General features: G+C 40.1%; 1 protein-coding gene and 1 long non-coding RNA gene across 3 annotated transcripts in view; both read left to right on the forward strand.

The window, feature by feature from the left end:
- Positions 1–1,524: 1,524 nt before the first annotated feature.
- Positions 1,525–1,958, forward strand: LOC119917568. The gene is made up of 2 exons (XR_005447301.1): positions 1,525–1,660; positions 1,763–1,958. It is a non-coding gene; the product is annotated as an uncharacterized LOC119917568 (long non-coding RNA).
- An 8,915-nt stretch (positions 1,959–10,873) lies between these two features.
- Positions 10,874–24,509, forward strand: part of ppm1ba (protein phosphatase, Mg2+/Mn2+ dependent, 1Ba) — a 29,227-nt gene continuing 15,591 nt past the window's right edge. The window contains exons 1-3 of one of the 2 annotated variants that reach the window (XM_038736840.1): positions 10,874–11,246; positions 11,751–11,779; positions 22,990–23,897. In XM_038736840.1, coding sequence (XP_038592768.1) covers positions 23,019–23,897 — 879 coding nt within the window. In that variant the 5' untranslated portion in view covers positions 10,874–11,246; positions 11,751–11,779; positions 22,990–23,018. The remainder of the gene's footprint in view (positions 11,247–11,750; positions 11,780–22,989; positions 23,898–24,509) is intronic. The other variant, XM_038736839.1, reaches the window with a different exon arrangement.

Raw genomic sequence — 24,509 nt, forward strand, 5'->3', positions numbered from 1 at the left:
ACAAGCAGCCCAGGTTTGTATTTTTTTCCCCTTGATTTTCACCTTGCGAGAGCCTGTTGAGGGCCTTTCTCACGGCTGTCTGGAAATCAAATCAAGTTTTATATTCCACAAATTGTCACTGCGCCAACTCTGGAGGACTGAATGAATGGAAGAGGACAGAGAGATGCTAACAAACAAGCATGTGGACCAATGACTATGTCAAAAACATGCATGTCATTGTCAGAGGAGACACAGGCCTTCTCAACCATGACAAATGGTACGCAGGGAAAGAAGAAGAGGTCAACAAAATGATACAGAGCAAACTAATGGGGAAAATAATTCATACAAATCTGCCTCAACCCTAATGCTTTTTGTTTTTCTGTAATTTTCTTCATGTCCCCTTAACCCTTGTTGTGTGTGTGTGTGTGTGTGTGTGTGGGTGTGTGCTTCACATATGTTTGTTTGACCACACATGCATGAAGTCCAGAGCTCTCTTTTGATTAATGTGGTGTGGAATGTCAGACGTGTCTTGTTGCATTAGGAAGCACTGAGGAGGACGTCGCCTGCCATTGTCAGATGAAGGCTCCTCAACAATGGATACTACACTCCCACCACCAGCATTCAACCCCCCCAATCTCTGGCACTTATCAGTTAGAGGGTCTCTATTTCCCGGGGGACGAGGGCTGGGGGTGCTCACTATCTTCAGTATAGGCTACTATCATTGATAAATATTTGTCCAGCTCTTACTGGTAGAATATCTATTCTTTCTGCCTTTTCTCTTTTTCTCTCTACTTTTTCCTCCCATTTTTTCTTGTTTCCTCCCTCTCCTAGCTTCGCTTAGATCCTTCCTGACCTTTGACACCCACCCATCCATCCATCCATCCTTCCACCAGCCCTTTGGTGTCTTGTCCATCCCTGTATCTGTCTCCTGTCTGGCCTCAAGTAACACTCTTAATCCCAACCTCGTCTTGTCCTCGTCACTTCCACCTCTCTATCCTTGGGCCTGTTGGCTGCAGGTGGATGCAGCAGGAATGTCACAGGGTGGCAAAGCTGTCATTCACAGTGCACGTTCATGTATTTGCGTGTATGTATATGTATGCGTGTGTGCATGTGTATGTTGAGAGGGGTGTGAAGGCAGCTGTCACGCTATCTCAGGATCATATGCTGGCTGTCAGACATGCTGTAAAGTAACTGACATCCAATCCCTGATACACACATACAGCGTGCACATGCACACGCACACGCACACACACAATGGAGTGCCATGTTGAAACACAGAACCAAAACCATAATATTTTATACATTCAATGAATTTGATAAAGATTTTATCTTTGAAATTTTAGATTCTATTATTTTAGACACATATTCTTCTGTCAAAGAGAAGCCCACATGGTGAAACACCAAAAGTTTGTATTTCCTTTTTCACAAGGGTGTCATGGTCACAGCCTTCACTGTGCAATATGCAATGGTCTTCGTCTTTTTCTCCCTTCCCCTGCTTCCTTTGCATGTTTTTCTGTCTCTCTGTGTCTGTAGGTGGGCACGGTGATCTCCACTCTCCCTCTCCAGGCTCCCTGTCTGCTAATCAAGCACACCTGGTTCTCATCAGTCTCATCATGCTGCAGTCTAAATTTACACTGGCTCTTCACCCACTTATCGCTAGATTGTTTAGTCAGCTACTGTGGTAGGTACCTCTCAGGCCTTACTCAGTTTTTTTTTCAGTTTTTCTTGTTATCATCCTGTTATGTGATTCAACTGCTTAATTCTGTCTTTCTTTGTGCTTCAGGACCATGCTCACCTGCTTGCTCTCAACCTGCCTATCCAAATGAACACCAGCAAGCCATGCCAGCCACTCTCATTCATCCAGCTTGCTCCTTCAGCCACTGCTTACCACCCTCTGCCTTCACCAACAACATCTCAGCTCTCTCCACCTTCCTTCCCCGCTCCCATTTACAATAAATATATATTTTTGTTAGTCTCAACTGCCTGTGTCTGAGTCTGCTTCTGGGTTCAAAATATGCAAAACCTAACAGAGGATGATCTGGTTCTTTACCAAACATCTGATGTATCTAAAGTGCTGAAGTGTCTTTAAGCAAGCCACTGAAGCCCCGCCAGCTCCAGAGATGCTGACCTGGCTCTGTAACATCTGTTGACAGAGGTCAAGAGAGTAGTTCCTTTAAGGATCAGTAAAGTGTTAATTATTCATGCCTGTCCCAGAGTTTTCATATGTCCGTAATACCAGTTCACATGTATATGTATAAATATGTGTTTCTGTGTGTTGAACTGTGGGATTGGAGAAGAGAATGACCGGAACCAATGATCACTACACCAAACCTCAACTCTCACTTTTCACCTCTCCTCCACATGTTTTATTTTTTACGGTGTAGTTTTCTTTACAGTAGTAATGTGTACATGCTCTTCTCTGTGTCTATGTGTGCATTTCTGCATATGTTTTCATGCGTGCATGTAAGAGTCTGTGTTGTGGGATTTCTCAGGAGAAGGTGAATATCTCATCTCTTCGGTCCCCAGCCTGTTCAGGTAAATAACACATTCACACACCACTGGGCACACTATCGATCTCCCACACACACCACATCACCCCCTTCTCTTGTACACCATTGATCCCACACAAACCCTTCTTTTCTCTTCTCTTCTCTTCTTCTGAAAATGCCTGCATAGCTACTTGGCGGTGTGTGTGAATGTTTCTGTTGTCCAGTGAGACAGGGGAGGCGGGCAGGTCTCTATTGGCCACAGCACAGCTGTCGTTTCAGGTTAGTGCAGGCGAGAGGTGGTTGAGGAGGAGGTGAAGAGGGATGAATAAGTGAAGAGGCTGCAGACTGGACTCATGTTAAATGTAGAAAGGCTAACGGACCAGACTGCAGTTGAGCTCTGTGTGTGTGTGTGTGTGTGAGTATGTGAGATAGAGAGAGTGTGTATGATTCTACATGTGCACATGGGCACTACAGAAGACCTGCTGCCTGTCCCGCTGAGCTTCCAATTAGCACACACCACTAGAGCAGGACACACACACACAGACACACACATACACAAACACACACTGAGGACCCTAGAGAGAGGCCTCAAACCTGCCTGTCAGCTGCTGTTAGATCACACTGCACTGGGCTGACACCACAACACACACACACAAACGCACATACTTGAATGGAAATTTACACTGAGATTAAGATGCATAAAAGTTACTTATGTATACATATTCAGTGGAACTGTAAATAATGACGGAACATTTAACTGCTAGTATTAAATTACTTGTTATACTACATACAGTATAATTCTGACATACTAAAATTTTATGTGTATGTGTGTATGTATAAAAATACAGTACAGTTGGAAAGTTTATAAAAGTTTGTCTGTAATCCTCTCATCAAATCAGGATCTAGGGCACACACACACACACACACACACACACACACACACACACACACACACACACACAAACACACAAACACACACGTCTACACATATCATTATTACTGAAAACCCTCCACAGCACTGCCTATTTTGTCCTTGTGCATTTTTTAATGACGTCATCAATAATGGACATGTACCCCATTCTGTGGTAAGGTAAGCTAGGATCTCACAGTGCTACTCTTTTACCATACATTTGACCATCCTACATAGCAGCTTGCCAGCTTAAAGTTTGTTAATTTTAGCATAAGTCCATTACAATAAAACATTGTAATTTACTGAGATGTTTTTGTGAAACATAAGAAGATTATTTTCCCTGTAGTATAATGTTGCAGAGTGTGCTATCTTACTGTTGAGCTTTGTAGGACAGGACCAGGCATTAATAAAATCCTGTTTAGAAAAAGAGACTAAATCCCAACTTCTGCTCCAAAATGCAGCAAGTTGTAAATATTAAAGTGGATTTATTGCTGATGAACAGAATACTGTGGAGAAATTCTTCTGATTCTTGACCCAATCCAGTAAAGTCATCAGAGACCTCTGATAGGGGCTATTACATACTGATTTAATGTTTTTACACAAAAGACACTTCAACAGAGTGAATGCTTCCTGACATGAGGTGCAGAAATGACACATAGGTCATCTACAATGACAAAAAATAAAAGACTGACCTCATCACCTCAATACTCTTACTCGTTTGCTTCATGAATAATTTTCCTTTTCTTTTTTTACGATACCTCGCCCCCTTTCCTTGAATCCTCCATCTCCATAAAGCCAAAACAAATCTACCTTGGTGTGTTGCCTTGGGTAAGATTGACGTGACACTACAAGCTTAGGGCCAAGCAGAAATGCAGGCAGAGAAAGAGCTGGGACACTATGAAGATGAGGTAAACGCAGAAACAGAGGGTGGTGGCCTTCTCTCTGCCTGCTCAGGGAGAAGATCGTCCTTGCTTTGTTAAAAGATTTCTTCTAGCTGAACTCTTCTCCCAATATCAGTTAAAGAAAGATCACTGAGGGATCTCGGAGAGAAAACGAAGATTGCATGAGTTCCCTGGGTCACCTTGGCACACAGCCCACTCAGTAAATCAATCCATTTATTGCCATTTCAATGGCCATTCAGGTTGTTTTTGTCACTAGGTACTGTGCACTAGCCAAGTTACAGCAAGACCCCCACGGAGTATTCTTGATTTCTTTCTAGACGTGCTTATTTCATGACTGTAATGACAAAATGAACCAGTTGGAAACCACTTCAATGCAGAGAGAAAAAATTAATGATTTGAACTATGTAGAGCACAGTTACAGATGTAGAAAACATGTAATATAAATATCACATTCATATGAGGGAGGGGTTTAGTAAATTAGATGAGGACTTTAGTACCTTTCCACTCCAACAGCAGAACTATTTAAGTAGACACAATGGTTGGTTGACAAAGCCTACAGCAGGCTCTCTTCAATACATGTCCACCCACCTGTCAGGAAATTTGAAGTACCTGAATCTCTGACTGAACATAGTGAAATTAAGAGTTTCCTACCGTACACCCAGTGAATTCATAAGACTTTTGAAAGCATCAATTTTGCAATCAGTTGTTATCAGAATCAAACTTGTCTTTTCCTCTATTGCTATCTTCCTCTCTATCCCTGTTTTTCTTGTTCCATCTGTCTCTCCCATGTGTTCGGCGACAGTACCATTGTCTCCCACTAGATGGCGGTACGATACTACTGATGATCCACAGCAACCATTCATCTCTGACCCAGCACAGTGGGTGGACTCAACTCGGGACAACCTTTCTATAGCAGTGCATTATAGCACCATTGTAATTACACTTAAACCTTACTGCACTGCATGGGATTCTGTCTTAGGTCTTCAGTTCAGGCCACTGCAGTTCGAAGTTTACAGAAGCAGACTTGTGATTGCAGGGTTGTCGGTCCAATTCTTGACTAGGGAATCAGTAGCTTGACATTCTTTGCATTAATGCCCAACTATTTGGGTGGAGCTGCTCAGTGGCCAGTGACTGTGGTTGTATGAAATCCTCAACTTCAGCTCCAAATAAAGTACAGAAGAGCGTTAAATTATGTCTTCAAATGTGGTTTAGTGGAAGAGACAATAAGCCTGACATTATTACAGCTGCAAAAGTCTGTTTATCCAAATTTCACCATGACGTTTATCTCATCCCATAAAGCTGGTCCTACAATGTCTCTTGCTGATGAGTGGCGACATATGGCCGCAGTACATGCCCTCCTGGTACGAATAGACAGGCCATGTGCACACATGTTCTTGTGACACACTAAAAGTAGTGGGTGTGTCCCAGTACGTCTGCTACTGGACATGACAGGCATGTGATCAGAACAGTCTGTGTGTGGACTTCTGTGCACGTGCGTGTGTGTGTGTGTGTGTGTGTGTGTGTGTGTGTGTGTGTGTGTGCATGTGTGAGATATATTCATAGTAGGACATATGCTTGGAAAACACATGTGTCAGCAAGTGTTGGGTATGAATGAAATGTGTCCACACATAGCCCACAATGTTTACTTGCACTGTTTTCTCTGCATGTGCGTGTGTGTGTGTGTGTGTGTGTGTGTGTGAGAATTTGTACATCTAGTGCAAGCCTGTGTGTGTGATAGTAATCCGGACTGGGCAGCTGCGCTCATTCGTATTCAGCCCCGAGGCACTTCTAGGCCGTCTCGCTGATTAAGGATCAGAGAGAGAGAGAGAGAGAAATATTACTGAGTGAGGAGAGTGAGAGACAAAGCAAGGAAGAGAGGTCCTTTCCCATTTAGTAAACAGTTGGTTAATGACTCTAATCCCATTAAGCATGGGGAGCAGCTTGCCCCCTCACATTACATGCATTAATATGTATGTATAAGTGTATGGTTGTGGTTTACATTCTCTTTTCCTCTCTCTCACACACAAACGCTCTATACAATATACCCTGGAAATTGATTTGCCCTCATAAACATTTGATAAAGTCCTAATGTAGCATTGTGAGCTGTTAAGGAGGCTTGGAGAGCTGACTTTTGAAAATGACATGTAAATCAAATGAGCATTGTATATTTTCAGGCACAATTTGCCTGCAATTATTGTTTTGACCTGGCTCCTCAGTTGACAAAAGAAACCAGCTCCCTCTGAGGAGCAGGAAATCAGCTTTTCAAGTGCTCTTGTGTTGAAGAGTGGAGGGCAGGGCAAGGCAAGGCGTGATTGCCGCACTCTGCGGAAAGGATCAGACATGGGGTGATTTCATACAAGCAGAGAGAAAGCAGCATAGGCACTTATCTCAGTGTTTACTCTACTAACTTGTTGTGGATATGTCAAGAAAAATAATGATTCTCTTTCATGTATTAAATATTTGATTAAAAAAACAATTCAACATTCCATCTTGTTGGCCTCCTTCAACATAAAGCTTGTGTGTGTTGTCTCATTCATGTAATGTCTAGGTGGCAAAATAAACAAGTGCCTGGTGCAGGAGTTGTTAACCCATCAGTAAATGAATCCATCAGAGTGAGCACATGAATATGCATGGGAATATAATAGCGCCAATATGCAGGGAAAACATTTGAGGTAGATGCTTATCATCTGCAATACACACATGGAGTTATTTATATGGACAATTGCTGTTAAAGTGTTGCTCATATTAGCATAAGGGGGGAAAAAGGGAAAGCTTTCTGGGGACCAGCCGCTAGGTGCTCCTGCACTAATTAATGATGTACATACAAAATATAATTAAAGATAACCAAATTTTATTTTAAAGCAAATACTCACCATTAATCATTAAAATAAGAAAAGAAAATTGCATTTTATGTAATGTTTTATTTAATGTTGCTTTAGTAAAATGTAGCCTGTTTCATACTAAAAATCCTCTCTCCTTAACAATAGTATGGTATGGAGTAATGTTTGTTGTACACTATGTCAAAACATCAAAAGTGCACCGCCTGTGGCAGGCCATGTATGTGTTTATGTAGGAGATAGAGAGAGAGAGCACAGCATGCATTGACATGAGTAAAGCAGATTTGCAGAGAGTCCATTTACTGGACCTTTTCAGGGGCCCAGTCATTTCTGTGGGTGGGCCTGCATATTAGTCAACTGAAGATCCGTTTCACAATATCATCTTTAGCAGAAGAAAAGAAGTGAACAATAAAGTGGTCCACAGGTGGAGAGCGTGTTTCAAAAATTCTGCTAGTATTATTTTGTTGAAACAGGAACTCTTATTCTCTTATTCTAATATTCTTTCAAGGGGTGTGGATTTCATAGCCAAGCTGCAGCCATATTCTAGGGAAAAAAGCATCAGGAAAGGGTATTTTCTCTCTCATTGTGATTCATTTTGCACTCTGTAATAATTTGCTTGTTAAGCTGATACAGTATGTGTCCTGGGACAGTGGATGGGCAATGCTGAGCAATTCTCAAAGAGATCAGAGAGAAGGAAGCAATATATAGCACTATTCTGTATTTATAATATAATCTGGCTGTTAAAAACTATGTGCTCCTCAAGAAACATTATAATAATACATATCATGCATAGTTTGATATGCTTGAACATTACTTACAAAAAAGCGTTGTTAACTTTACCTCCTTCATATAAATAAATACACTTCTTGACTTTAATAGCATCCTCAAATGCCCAGATTCCCTCCTAAGTCACTGTTGTTGTTCTGTGAACTGCTGAGTTTCAAAACATTTCACACTCTGGGAGGAAAATTTGTGGATGCCACCAGACTTTGTGTTTCTATTGCCAATTAAAGCAATGTTATGTGGTCACATAAAGTAATTGATACACACAATTTTAACATGTAAAAAACACCCCTCCAATGGACTTGCAAGTCTGCGTTTAATAAGTTAACATTACTAAAGGCCTTTGAACTGATTGCATTCCAATAAGCTAATAAAGAAGGCAACTTTCTGTCATTTTAACAGCTAGCTATAGAGGCAAATTCAATTATCGTGAAGAAATGTATCCCCTGCCACTTATAACTTTCTAAATGATAAGCTAAGAATACACAATACACAGCCTCTGTACAAACTGTTATATCATGGTCCTTCCCATTACTTAACACTAGTAACCCACTGAACATACAGTTAGATAATATCACTAGCTAGCTAGCTAGACAGTTCTTGTCTCATTTATGGTCTAATAAAAAGTGAATTTATCAAATTCAGTGCTCCATATTGCTATTTTCCAAGCTACTGTAGCTAATGTGCAGAGGGAGCCTTTTTTACATCTATGGTGAGCATATATCATTATTTATATAAGATCTAACATTATATCAACATTATGTTAGATTTGGTGTGATTTGGAGCTCTTAGATTTTGCAGAGTGTAATTCATTGCTCTTAAAAACTAGGAAGTCCCCAACTTGATCAAGCAAGTGCGACAAAACCAAGACTTAGCAATGTTACTTAGTAGTCCAACATAAAGAAGGCCAGCTTGGCATCTGTCTTGCTTCCTTTCAGCTCTTTAAGCTCACGTCAACGAGTAAAAGCCAGTCTGGTCTCTTGCTTGGCCACTCTCGTCTTTTCTCTCCCTCACTTCCTCCACCAAAGTAGTTTTCAGTCTCTTTGCAGCCTCTGCCAGGATATATGGAGAATCTGAGCTAGCTTCTTCCAAAGAACTTACATTGTACATTTAATACTTCAATCAGAATTAGAAGCAGAATCAGAATCAGAAGGAGCTTTATTGCCAAGTAGTGTTTACACATACAAGGAATATGCTTTGGTGTTAAGGTGCTACATGCAGACAAACATACAGCTGACATAAATAAATGTAGAAATATAAAAATATGTAATGAACAAATGCAAGTTATATAAGGATAACAGAATAATAGAGAAAAATAATCCAACTGACAATATAAAAAAAATTTAAAAAATAACAATTAACAACAAATATGTGTCAGTGGGGGGCCTGGGCCTTGTTGATGAGTCTAGCTGCAGACTGGTAGAAGCTGTTTTTGTGGCGAGAGGTTTTGGTCCTGATGGACCGCAGCCTCTTGCCAGAGGGGAGAGTCTGAAACAGTTTGTGACTGGGATGGGAGGGGTCAAGTCAGTGTACCATCAAAATGATTATGAAGCTGTTATTTTAAGATACAATTACTACATTATGTCGCTTTAAGATTTATATATTACAGGTTATATAATACAGGATTCGCAAGTTTAGGACAGTGGTTTAAACTTGTGAATCCAATTTGAACTATGAAAGTGTATTTATGGTACCATGCTTAAATTATGGGGTTAAACTGTCTTTAGGATTTTGGATGTGACTCATAACAACACAAGAAGCATAAACAGAAGATACTTTGAGAAAATTCATAGTCCCCGTGATAGTGAATAAAATTAGTTGGTCTAAAAAGGTCCTTCTTTTCTAACCTGTGCTTCACACAATCAAGAAAGATCTCACACATTATGGAAATACTTCCTCAAACCCTTGCATAAAGTCAGTTTTAATTTCACATCTGAAAATGGGCACTGACACACACCTAACACACCACTTACTTCATGGGAATATGATGGGATTCAGTTACAGTGGGAACCAGATGAATCTGCCGAGCTCATGTTTCATTTGGCCTGCGCCCATTGACAAGGCCCCTAGAAAAATCGAAAATGAAATGAGAAGTTCCAGACTAATTCACATTTGCGAATTAATCTGGCAATGCCAGGCTACGATTCTATGTTAACTTTCCAATATTAAGGCTTAAGTTTTGCAATGTAAGATTACACGAATATTCATTGATCGGAACACACCCATCTTCGAACTGGGCCTTCATTCTCAACTGCACCTGAAAAGGGAGTAGAACTCGTTATTGTAGTGGAATCATTGTAGTGGATCATGTCCACAAAACACTGTGTGTAATATCCAGTTATATCCAATCATTTTCACAAATGTCCACTCCAGCCACAGGAAGTGAAGATGCATGCTTCATCAGAAGAAATGTCTAACCATTTTCTGTTGCCTATCCAAGTGTCAAAATGGTAGGGCTCTGGAACTTACAAAAACATAATGGGTTGCAGCCACTATTAAGGTTTATTAATTTAATATGTATGCCTTAAAAAATCCTCAGCTCTGCTCCATTGAATATAGTTTATTTCTGTCTACCATCTTATTATTGCATTTGTATTAATGTATATTATCTGCTTAGCAGAAGGGAGTTAACTTACTTTCACTTTACAACCTGTTGTAATGTGGCAAATAGGCTAAACCTACCTTGACTGGTATATGGTAATGTATATGGAGAATTCAAAAAGTCACAGCGGCTGTGTGTGTGTGTGTATATACAAAAGTTTGGAAATCATTTCTCTTCACACACTGACACACACATCAGCAAAGAGTAGTCTATAAGGGCAATCAAGCAACTTTATTTTTTCTGTTTACAGTATGTCAGAGAGAGATGATTGACTCATAATTTGACCAATCGTGTCTTGGCGTCGAATGAGCGTTTGTCCAATCATAGGAGAGAAAGATAGTTGCCTCGCCCCCAAACTGAATGTTGAAAAAGAACGTCATTTGCTTCATACATTTAGCTTTAGCCAAAATTAGCCAGCTGTTGAAATCATAGAGATATCTTGCCGAAACGAGTGTTTTTCTTTTCAACTAACAGCCTACCTAACCGTTATTGATTTGGTGCTCCCTGGTTTACAGTGCCAAACATGTATATAAAAGCTTTATTCCGATGCAGAGACATGCTGAAAGGAGAACTGGTCGTGTGAAATGCTGGCTAGCCTAATCAAAGCTAGCTGACGGGCCGAGAAACGAAAGTGGCTAACATTAACGAGAGATAAGCTTATCGCAACAAGCCGGGGTACTTTAACCTATCTGCCACTGAAGCCACAAGAAGAAGCAGTGACAGAGATAGTTCATTACCTACAAAGTAAGTAACGTCTGGTACTTCGAATAAGCAACGTTTTAATAACATTTCGCATACTAACATTGGCTAGTCACCCGCTAACGTGTAGACATCACTTTGACAACTGTGAACTTCGCTAGCTGGATAGCTAGCAGCATTTTCAGTTAGAGACAACTGACTATAGCTTTTGTTATTAGAGATGAAAACCATTTTGGAAAATATATTTGTATTATCTTGATGGTGGTGATTATGAAATTATCGGAAGTGCTGATGTTGCGCCAGGTTAGTTATTGACGTTACTTGTTTTTACCTTGTATTTTTCTGGACAATTTGCCAGTTTAACGTTTCATTTAATGTTACATCAATCTGCTAGTCTACAATTGATGGAATTAAGTGGTGTAAATAGTGATTGGCATATCAACCTTTGCTTATGCGCAATATTTGGTCAATAATGTTTTGTTGTGATAACATATTTGCAGCCCTCACATTGTAACTGATTACGTGCTTGTTTTCATTTTATTGCTCTAGGTAAATAATTACGTTATGTGCCAATAAAGGTGCGTATGAAGTGCGACTCACTTGATGAGCTGGTTTAAGATACTGTAGTGTTTTTCTGGTGGGTGCTTGAAATACTGTTTTACCCTAAAGGGCCAAGAGAACATTATTTTTGATCTTATAAGCCTGTAGTGTAATTATGAGTTATTCATGTTTTTTATTCCCAACCATTAGCTGTGAGCGACCAGTACAAGTATTAACTTGTTTTGGTAGTTTTATTGGATTGTTGCTGTGCATGTGGTTGTGTTTAGCAGTGTGATTGTGTGACAGGGAGTTCCAGAAATGGCAGCATCATCAGTGGCATGTTTGTGTTGGCACCTTGATGTGAAATCCTGCACTAGCCATGCTGGTTTAGCCAATAACCACTGCAACTCTATTGGCCCGTCCAAAGGCATTTATCTACAATCATTTATTGTGTCTTTTGTTTGAGTCACTTCACACGCAGATATACGCTCGGATACTGTACAGTGTCAACTGACAAGCTCGGAATAACACAAAGATAAATTTGTCAAGTGACAAGAGGGGACAAGGGATGAACTTGTGAGCCTAATGTGTCTGAACTAGGGCTGCAACTAACGACTATTTTGATAGTCGATTAATCTATCGATTATTGAAACGAATAATCGACTATTTGGATTATGAATGGCAAAACGACACAATGCCTCTCATTTAGCTATTAGCCTTTAAATTAAACCTGAGGTTGTTTTAGGCATGTGCTAATTAACAGTCAAGACAATAAAATAAATACTGCATTCAAAAATGCATCTTTTAATGAACGCTTCTGCTGCAGCAACAGAAATTTCCACTGAAATCACGTTCCTGATAAGCAGCTAATCTACTGTTTAGTGACGGAGCAGCTTTCGCCAGTACTGACCCTGTATACAAAGAAAGGAATAACTTCATGCATTACATTTGCCGAATTTACAAGAGGGGATCAACGATTTTGTTGTAGACAGTGTTTCACAACATTTATATAGTTTCCCCTAACTCAACAACTCACAAAACTCCGTGATTTATTATTTTTTTAAGGGAGTTTGGGGCGGATTACCCGCCGCCTCATGCACAGACAGGAGAACTGTTTTCTCTTTTTTAGAAAGTATGAAATTGTCCGGTGTTGTCTAATCTTGTGCACTCTGCAGCAACACGTTCTCCAGCTGGGAACGTCGCCATGAGTGATGCATCGTTTATGATTGTAAAGTCAGGGCACATCTAGAATGTGAACGCGGCCGTTGTGTATCATAATTATGTGCTACTCTCAGCGCCATTACTGTAACAATCAATCAAATTGACGAACTATATAGAAAACGTTTCAGCTCATAACGTGAAGTAACATGGCTTTAACATGAAGCTAGCTCGCTAACGAGCTTACCGAGACGAGTCTTCATCATCCACAGAGACACAACGTTATGCGCCTCCTTTTCAGATGCTCATTTGTGATGAGGTAAAGCAAAACATCTGGAATGTTTGCTGGATTTTAGAATCCGGACTACTTAAAACCTGTCAAATACAGCATTTGTGGCTACAACTCAAGCAGGTTCACTGAAGTATCTGGACACATTGTACTGTCTATAGTGATATGGAAACACATTACACCTTTTCACCACATCTCACTGTTTCTCAGTGTTTGAGGTCTGGGAGTCAAATTGAAGGCATGCCAAGTTTCTGGATAGATAGCAGGTATGTACATGTACATATGCTGTTCTTGTTGCAGAGAACCCATTCACAGTCCAGTATAACATGTTTACTTCCACCTCTTTGGGTATGGTCAGATAGACTCACTTCAGTCTGGTCAAGTAACGGCCCCAGCTTGCCTGACGCCACTGCACTGAGGATGACTGAAGCTGTCTGTTCAAAGAGCACTTGTTCTGGGAAATTGACTGCTTCTGATGCGACTTCAGTGATGAGTCATCAAAGAGGGGGATCTGCGACATCCCTGGCCTGTTTGTTCCACCTCCTCTAATATGTATAAATATTCAGGGCTACAACTGATTCCATTTTAATTCAAATGTTGTATCACATACTCTTTCAAATGCAGCTGTGGCTAGTGGTTACTTAATCATAGGCAGCGCCAGGGGTGGGCTTATGGGGCTTAAGTCTTGAATGTTTTCTGCAAAGCCCTGAATCTTTAGTGTACATTGTGTATGGCATTTTTTGCAGTAAACCCCGATCATAACTCCATAAGAACCAATGTGTTTTTAAAGGAATTGTTGTAGTTGTAAAAGTTTTAAAAAGTGTTCACTGAAATTGAGAACTTCACCATAGTATAACAGTTGGCAGCGACATGTATGTGCGTTGTTTCTTCATGAACGTGTAGACAGATTGTAATATATAAACACAATGTAAGAAAGAATTCTAAACCCCGGATATGCACTAACCCTAGAAAGGCCCTTTTGCCTTATCAGCAGAAAGAGGATCCTCTGCCTAAATGGCAATATAAGCACATTAGTAGAAATTGATCTTTTTAAGATTTACCCACATGCGCTATGCGTATTGGCTTTTTTTAACCAGAGATGTAAACGGCAAAGAGGAACATGGACATAGTATGTTCACTGCAGCTATTCTAATGCACTTTTATGGCATAGCTGAATTGATTTTTTTCTAATTTGTTTTTAGCACTGGAAAGATGGTTCTCAGCCTCATGAAGCTCTTCTGATTGTCATTTGACTACTGATACTACTTGACTACTGGTTTACTTTTTACTTGGAAGTGTCATTAGTATCATTAGAGACTATGTCTGTATTTTTGTGTTAAACCTTTTTAGGTATATGTTTTAGGATGTAAATCTGAGAATTATACACAGTATTTTGGGCAAACCCTACACTTTCGAATAAAATGTCTTTTGTCCTCACTTTAAGGAAGGTTGTCATTGGTCAAGTGGGCTTGAACTAGAGCAGTGTCCAAAATCGTTCACTTGTATATTTTATAGTGGACAGTATACTGGGTCAGATCAGTAAAACAATATTCGGACACTACTTTGGTCAGTCCTTTAGTCCTTCAGTCTTGTTTCAGTCTGCGAAGTGCATAATGGTAGTTGCTGCTTTAGTCAGCAGTTAGTTTCCACTACTTTATTACATTACATTGTGGGATACATTTAATATAATAATAATTCTCACCAGACACCAGGTAACACAAGACAAACACATGGTGCAGTGGACGATTTTAGATAAAGTTCTTGTCTTCGTTACAGAGCACACGTTACATTTAATGCCAATCAGCCATACTCGCTGCTGTACCACAGAATGACCCAACCAGTGTGACTGCTGTACCACCTGTACTTGTAGGATGACAGCTTTTGTCTGGAACCAGTATCCCCTTCTGAACCTTTGTATTTTTCTTTTGGGAAGCACATGCAAACCATACATGTGTTGATTATTGGGAATTTCACTCAGCTGCTACTCTGTCTGTTGCACTGCAGCACCTGGCTTCTACTACACCACCATGCTACCTTTCCAGTCTGCCTATTCTCAAGGTATCATGTTGACTCATTGTATTCTGATCATATTATATTGATTTATTGCTCATTTGCTACGTGGCCCCAAACACGGTCCATTGTTCGTGTCGGTTACCTGTCATCTACCCGCCAAATACAGTGTTGATTGTACAGTATTAAATCACCTACTGTAAGCCGCATGTCACCAAACAAGAATCAGGAGAGAGAGAGAGAGAGAGCGATCATGTTAGTGGTAGTTCACTGCTGTGTGCAAACTGGTCTGTGTTTGACAGGCTAATCTGGCCCTGTGTGGATCCCATCAGCAGCTGACTGCTAAATTGAGTTAGCTTGTTAAAGCTACCCTGCTTGTCTGAAGTCTGAGACCTGTGGGCCTGTCTGTAAGCCAGCTTTTAACTTTGACTCTCAAACAGCGTCAGCCATTGACTTCTTCATCTTGCCATGTGTGAGATGTGAGGAGAAAAAATTGTTATGCGATTAAATCAGAGTGAGATCAGTTTTGCCACCTTTTGTTTGAGAAATGCACATGCGCTCAGTAAATGGCCACATGAACGTACGCAAACACACACATTGGTATGGCCCTACAGTCGTCACACACTGCTGCAACAACCAACACCTACTGCTTCTGTTGCTATGGCAGCTACTCAGACATCACTCCCCCAAGTTCTCAGTGGTCATATCAGTGCGTTGAAGTTATGTATGCTGGGGTTATTATTAGAGGTGCTCCAATGAGGATTTTTTGAGCCGATTGCTGAAAGCAGTATCGGCCGATACCGATCACCGAGTCTATCTGAAACCTTTCATTTATCATGTTGCATTATATACAGTATACTGTGTATTTTAATACATTATTTTAGGACTAATTAAATAAGTGTTAAAATTAACAGATGATAAAGTATCATGAAATGATTTTATTTTATTGCCAACAAATTCCACTCAATCTGTCTTAGAGACTTAAACTATAGCAGCCTTTACCTGGTTACTGCGAACATCTTGTAGCTTAACAAATATAGCTTTCCTGAGGGATAAACTACAAAAACATAACAAACTGCATCTTTATAAACTTACTTCAACCAAACTGAAACAAAAAAGCCAAAATATTTAAGAGATGAAGGAGCACAGGCATCATGAGTCGATGATAAACTCCGCTTTTTGTTCTGGAAAGCTCAGGAAGGTTCTGTGGGCTTTAGGGGTTGGAGAGAGGAGTAGAGAGAGGAAGAGTGGGCTACAGAGAGGAGTCATAACTGACAATGAGATTAGGGAAACTTTAATAAATAATAGTACAATGTTAATTCCATATTATACTGTTATTATATATTGTTAATATTACTTAGTTACTATATTCATTATAATTTCATATGGTTCACCACTAGTATAGGCCTAATATTTCAGTGGCTTGTATTCATTTTTAATCCTTGAGCAAGAAGCGCAGTCTACATCTTTTACATAGGCCTCCTGCCACCGGCTTTACCAGAGGAGAAAGTAGCAAACACTTTAAATATGGCCAGCAGGTTTTCATTTGATTTTATAAAGGTTAAAAATACAGGAGATTCACGGAGAAACATTTAAATGGGAGAATCCCGGGGAAAACGGCAGGGTTGACATGAGGAGTAGAGAGAGGGAGTGGGGTAATGTGAGGCTACATCCACACTACTATGTTTTGTTTTTTTTTTAAACAGTTTTATAACGAATAAGATCTTATCTGTCCACACCAGTGTTTTAGCTGCGTATCAGAGTTGATCTCAGTCTATGTTAAAACGACACATCTAGAGGCCGTTCAGGTAATCTACACTGGGCATGCGCATGCCGGTGTAAACACGAAGCAGATGGTCACCGAGAGTTGAAAAATGTTCAACTTTTGGAAAAACGCTGTGCTCGTCACTGTCACTTTTTACCCAGCCGTCCAGTCACAGTGCAGGAGGGGCGGAACAAACACCACACCGAGCACATCCGATGTTGAACGAAACGATGTGCATACTTGCCGAAGTCCTCGCCCGCAAAATCTCATGAATCCACGTACGGAGAGGAGAGTCTGTGCACTCATGTTTCAGCCTTCTCTTTATGCAGAGCAAGTAGGCCTACGTACTTTGTGGTGACATTTTTACATTCAGTAAAATTAAGGAGGCTACCCTACTTGCAGCACATCGCCTCCACGGAAATTATGTATCATAGCAACCACAGCAGCTCGAAAAAAAAACACTGTGCCTCCAAAATGCACCCTAGCGCTCCCAGCTAAGCGTTTTCAGAAGAGCAGGTGGCGTTTTCAGCTGGCAAAAAACGCTTTAGTGGACACGGGCCCTTAGTGCCCAGCACGGAAAAGACGCTCAGCGCCTTGTCACGCTCCTGTCGTTTTTACCAGCTTGGAAAAACGCGGCGCTCCCATTGGAATGAATTGAAAAAAGACGCTGCCGTCAGGGGAAAAAAAAACGCTTTGGTGGACACGGGCCCTGTGTTATTTACACAGCACATACAGGTGAAACTTGAAAAATTAGCATATTGTGCAAAAGTTCAGTTATTTCAGTAATTCAACTTAAAAGGTGAAACTAATATTAGACTCATTACATGCAAAGTGAGATATTTCAAGCCTTTATTTGATATAATTTTGATTATTGCGTACAGCTTATGAAAACCCCAAATTCAAAGTCTCAGAAAATTAGAAGATTACATGAAATCAAAAAAGAAAAAAACAAATGTAAAAAGTATAATCATGCATATGTACTCAGTACTTTGTTTGGGCTCCTTTTGCATGAATTACTGCCTCAGTGCGGCGTGGCATGGATGCTATCAGCCTGTGGCACTGCTGAGGTGTTATGGAAGACCAGGTCCAATAGCGTTGTTATTTTGTAGCGATGCTTCAAAATCTGCATTGTTTGGTCTCATGTCTTTCATCTTTCTCTTGGCAATGCCCCATAGATTCTCTATGGGGTTCAGGTCAGGCGAGTTTGCTGGCCAATCAAGCACAGTAATCCCATGGTCATTGAACCAGGTTTTGGTACTTTTGGCAGTGTGGGCAGGTGCCAAGTCCTGCTGGAAAATGAAGTCAGCATCTCCATAAAGCTCATCTGCTGAAAGAAGCATAAAGTGCTCTAAAATGTCCTGGTAGACTCTGGACTTAATAAAGCACAGCGAGAAACAGACCAGGTAAGACGCTTCTGACGTTGTTTGTTGTTCAGGAGCGGCTTGACAAGAGGAATACGACATTTGAAGCCCATGTCCAGGACCCGTCTGTGTGTGGTGGCTCTTGATGCAGTAACTCCAGCCTCAGTCCACTCCTTGTGAAGCTCCCCCACACATTTGAATGGCCTTTACCTGAAAATCCTCTCAGGCTACGGTCATCTCTGCTGCTTGTGCACCTTTTTCTTCCATACTCTTCCCTTCCACTTAACTTTCCATTAATGTGCCTTGATACAGCACTTTGCAAAAGAAGTTGGATGTTCTCAGTTACCTTTTTGAGGCTTTCCCTCCTTGTGGAGGGTGTCAGTGATGGTTTTCTGCACAACTGTCAGGTCAGCAGTCTTCCCCATGATTGTGAATTCCACTGAAACAGACAGAGACCAATTAAAGGCTCAAGAACCCTTTGCAGGTGTTTTGGATTAGTTAGCTGATTAGAGTGTGACACTTTGAGCCTACAATACTGAACCTTTTCACAATATTCTAATTTTCTGAGATTTTGAATTTGGGGTTTTCATAAGCTGTACGCAATAATAATCAAAATTATATCAATAAAGGCTTGAAATATCTCACTTTGCATGTAATGAGTCTATATAATATCAATATTTTTCAATAAATTGTATCAAAATGAGAAATTCCAGTATAGTCAAAGCCCTAGGGTGCAGTGTTTCCCACACATAGGCAGGCCGCCCAAGTAAAGCCTATCTAATACGTTATAAGATGTGGACACGGTGGATATTTTACAAGCACAATCCAGGTTAAACAACAGTGAACACACTGGTGCAGATGTCACTTGGTACCACTTTGGTTTTGTTTTGATAAGCTTCTTCATTAACAAGCCTCCCCCGCATGTAGTGCACCTGCAGCTGAAAACGCGGGTGGAAATTGCAAGTTCTGTATCATTTTGGCAACGGGGGTACACTAAAATAATGGTGGCGAATGATGTAGAATTAAAATGGTTCAAGAAGAAACAACCTAAACCACTAGAAATAGTAGCCTCCCTCCACGCCCGCCCGCCCGCCCAGGTAGTCATTCTGTGGAAAACACTGATATGTGTATGTGTGGTTGCTGCACAGGTGAAAGAGCACATGATTTGGTTTGGTGATTGTGCACATGGCTTTGATATGTGCTCAGTAATATGTTGAATGTGTCTGTGAATGCATTTGTTGTCAAGGTAATGATTCAAGTGGTTTGCACTAGTGAAGCTTCCCAGCCCTTTGATGTGTGTGTGTGTGTGTGTGTGTGTGTGTGTGTGTGTCTCTAATGATATGCAAAACAAAACACACCTGTTTTGTCTCAATTAAATTAACTGGGAGAATGGAAGTCACATAAACTAAAGGTACTAATGATCCATCAGTAAACAACAAATACTAGTCATGATTCTGTACCACTGACTTTGTGGTACCAGGCAGAGGGTAAACGATAAATGTTTTTGTCAGTTTTGGAATTGATATTTTAATAAATAAATTGGATAACCCAGACTGTCAAACGCAGCGTGTGGTCAGTTGTTTGCAGTGTTACCCATAAAAACTTAATAGAAATAATAATTGGAATTATGTCATTGCTATAGCCTTGAAACAATCTGATGGTGATTATTATAACTATTAATAGACAAATAATTGCATAAGTAGTTTTAAAGCAAGTTATAGAATAATTCTTAACCTTTTTGAACTCTGAAGACTTAAATCTCATTGACATACAACTGTCATTTAAGTTTTGACTGACATTAGGGTGAGTGGATAACCTGTTTTACTTAATTCATTTATTTCTAATTTGGGTAAAGTATTCATATTTGACATGCTAAACTGAATCGGTCTGAAGCAACCTCTAGTGCAGATTGTGTCATTATACAAAGAATTTGCAGTAGCATTCAGATATAGTCTAGAATAGCTAACTATTTAGTAAGAAGTTGTATGTGTGGTTTTTAGCTAATAACAACTATAATAGCTTATTATAATTAAGCTAGATTCTGTTTTTTCACTTACTTACCAGCACAACTGTGTTTGCTAGTCTGCTGTTGTAGGCTGGGTTTGTGTGCATCACACACTAATCTGAGCCAATAATGTGTCAACTACAAACATACATGGAGGTTAAAGCTTTGTGATTTGCAGATATCAGAAGCTAAGTTAAAGTGCATATTCCAAGTATAAATTATACCCCAAATACTTTATTTACAATCATTATGAAGACTGCTTACTACGGCAGCTGCTTAGTGAAAACGGCACATTAGCAGCACAACAGGAAGAGCCTCAAACCGCTCTGAATGTAGTACTTGATCCGTTAAACCACAGCACTGCGAAGTGCAAGCTGTCATGTGGGCGTTGTAGACAGTGGTATTAGTTAAGACTGATGGATCTGTTCTGTGAGACACATGTGAGACTTATGTCTAAAAATGGCTGCCTATATGCTTCTATGTAGATGGGAATGACTTTGTTCAACTCATGTAATTGACTCTTCTTCACCAATTTACCTATCGCTATGTTCTGATTTTAGACCTAAAATCATAGGTTCACAGAAATATGAGATGGTGGGAAACCGGGCAGTTTTTTATTTAAAAAGAATTTAACATCAAACCTTAACTACGTGTACATTAAGAGACCGGAACCTTGAATATACCTACAACTTATTTGTAAGTAGCATTTATTGATATTTTCAGGAATTAAGTTAAGAGCACAATTTGAGAGGCTAAGAGACCATTAAGTAGTGTCACAATCAATAAAATTGTATAAGTTCATGTTCTCACATTATGTAACAAATTAACACAGGCTGGGTACAGAATTTCTTTCCCCCATTAAGCAGTCTGATAGTGCTGCTGTTCATTTAGCTAATGCAGGTGCATTTATGGACCGATAAGACATCCTCTCGACCACTCCGTGGAGTTTGTTAATGCTGTTAGTAGCCAGTTCTGGCTGGCCAAAGAAGCTTTTAAGCTTGCTCCTTCGTCTCTTTAAGCATAAACCAAAGCGGCTGTGCTATTTCTGGATATGATGAGCAATGATCACTGGTTGGATTATTTCTTTGGTCCTATTAAGTAAACTGTAAAGAAACACAAACACACTTCCAAAGTCTCTTACAATCTTGTTAAAAAATCTGTGGGACATTTGCAGGGTTTACATTTTCATACTCCCAAGATTTAGTTCTGTAATATGTTTTTGTTGGCTGAGAAGGCATACCCACTATACTTTTTAGTGGATGCCTGATTTATGTTCACAACCTAATTCAACAACTTGTGCAGTTGTAAGTAGGTTGTTTTTCTGTGACAGTGTTTGCATTTTTAAGTTATAATTTAAATATATTTCATAACTTAATATGTTTTTTTTTTTGTTTTTTTTTACCGCTTTATGAAAACCCTTTAGTCTCAGAGATTCATTGCCAGCTGAGTCTGATCCTTTTTATCCATGCAGAGCAACATGAACATATGCTTTATTTTGTCATTTAAATGTCAGACAGTTAAAGGTAAACTGACTAAAGGCTTAACATCAAGAAACAGAAGTTATCAGAGTTCACATGCCTGCAGATATGGAGTTATGTCTTGGTTAATTGATGGACATATTGCAAAACAACAATTTGGTTGCAGTGTTTGTACTATTTCTGCTTCTGTATCCTGCTTATTTTAATTTGTTAGTTGTGTGCAAATATTTTTAGATTTTACCCTGTAACATTCTTAATTTCCATAAGGACCAATACTTTACTTTAATTTAATTTAGTCTGTTGCTGCTCTTCCTCCTAATTTAATGTTTGTTTGTGTTATTTGTTACAAATTGTACCTCTCTCATGTAAATACACTCATACTTGATTGGGAAGTCTAGTGTTTAAGTTCAATTTAGGTGTGCCAGTAAACAACCCAGTTGAGCCAGCAATGTATAATACCAGGGCCCAGTCACTGGTTGGGTAGGATAAGTTAGGTTAAACATTATTGTCCCTGAAGGGAAATTTGGCTTGGGCACAGTGCGTTAGTGCTTCATAAAAAAAGATCATAAAAGGGATCACATTACATCAACAAGAATCAGAGAAGCATTGACATAGAGTACTTCACAAGAGGAAAACATAAAAACAAAAGAAAAAGGACATTGTTGATAACATGGTGCCATGGATTAGGGTGCAAGAGCTAAAGTGCTAGTGTGGTCATTGCACATTGCTCTATTGCACCAAGATTACAAGATCTGGTACATCTAAATTGAATGAAGCAATAATTAACGTTGTTAACTTCACCTGTGTCAAAAAATGTGAGGGAAATTTAGCTTTTTGTCCAAATAGTAGCCCAATTTCCTGACTGCTAAAAATATAGTTTATAGTGTTATATTATGGAATTTGTGGAATTTGAGCACAGCTTTGAAACTGTTATGAAAATGCATTTGGTGAGCACGAGGCATCAGATGTGTCCTAAAATCTACCAAACCAGACAATCTTGAGGGTTAACATGTTAAACTCTGTATCATTATTAGAGTCAGAATTCTGGTATGGTGTCAAGATAATACAGGCCTGCAGTGACTGAACTGTTTAATTCAAATTCAGTGTCTGTTTTTTTTCCTTTTTTTCAAAAAAAAAAACCCCTTGTCTGTCTCTTTTTTTTTTTTTTTTTTTCTCCCCCAGGTAGCAGTGGGTCTCTCTAGGGCAGAGCTATGGGTGCGTTCCTGGACAAGCCCAAGACAGAGAAGCACAACTCGCATGGTGAGGGCAATGGCCTGCGCTATGGGCTGAGTTCCATGCAGGGCTGGCGGGTGGAGATGGAGGATGCTCACACAGCTGTGTTGGGACTTCCTGCTCCTGGCATGACTGACTGGTCCTTTTTTGCTGTGTACGATGGTCACGCTGGCTCAAGGGTTGCCAACTACTGCTCTAAGCATCTTCTGGAGCACATAATCAGTGCTAGTTTAGGGACTAAAGTCTCACATGCAGGTTCAGACAGCTCATCCAGTGACCCTCCAGTATCGGGTCCTCCTACAGTGGAAGCTGTAAAAGGTGGGATCCGGACAGGCTTCCTGAGGATTGATGAGCACATGCGCAGCTTCTCTGACCTCCGAAATGGCATGGACCGTAGTGGCTCCACAGCAGTGGGAGTCCTCCTGTCACCTGATCATTTCTTCTTCATTAACTGTGGTGATTCTCGAGCAGTTCTATACCGCAATTCACACGTGTGCTTCTCCACACTCGACCACAAGCCTTGCAACCCACGTGAGAGAGAGCGTATCCAGAATGCCGGTGGCTCAGTGATGATTCAGAGGGTTAATGGCTCACTGGCCGTATCGAGGGCTTTGGGGGACTACGATTACAAGTGCGTGGATGGGAAGGGCCCCACAGAGCAGCTGGTCAGCCCCGAACCAGCAGTGTTTGACATGGTTCGGGCCCCAGAACAGGATCAGTTTGTGATCCTGGCCTGTGATGGCATCTGGGATGTCATGTCCAATGAGGAGCTGTGCGAGTTTGTGAAATCTAGGCTTGAGGTGTCTGATGACCTAGAGAGAGTGTGCAATGAAGTAGTGGACACCTGCCTGCACAAGGTGTGTACAAATTAGATTTTGAGCATGACCTTTGTGTGTTTTTTGCTGTAATTAGCATGGAGATTGAAATGTGTGGAATCTGGCCATAATCAAGTCCTCCAAGAAACCAGTTTTCCACAGATTACTTTCTAAAATGATTGCATCACCAAGAAGGTAATTTAAATTCCCTGCCCCATTGAGACCTACATGATGTAAAAACGTACATAAATGTATAATGTACATACAGTGCCAAAAATATATTTTTTTTTATCTGACAGCAACTAGTTGCAATAGCTTTGATGACCTAGGCACATAACTAAATGGTACCTCAAATAAGAAAGGAGGAGGAAGTGAAATTAGTTGGGATTTTTAATTTGTCTTGTTCTAAAACTGCCCAAGAGTGCAAGTTCAAGCTTTTAATTTGAAACAATAATATTAAAGAGGACATATTATGCTTTTTTTTTTGGCTTTTTCCCTCTCCTTTATTGAGTTATATCTTTTTTTTGGGGCAAGTAATAGGTCTGCAAAGAGAAAAAGACCAAAGTCCAAGTGCTCAGTTATAACTTTATGGATGAAAGATACATTTGTTACAGATTAATAACTCACCACTCTTGCTCCAGTCCATGTTGCTAA

Source organism: Micropterus salmoides, unplaced genomic scaffold (assembly GCF_014851395.1).
Source record: "Micropterus salmoides isolate LMB-PRFRI ecotype aquatic unplaced genomic scaffold, ASM1485139v1 Ms_hic_scaffold_22, whole genome shotgun sequence".
Lineage (NCBI taxonomy): Eukaryota > Metazoa > Chordata > Actinopteri > Centrarchiformes > Centrarchidae > Micropterus > Micropterus salmoides.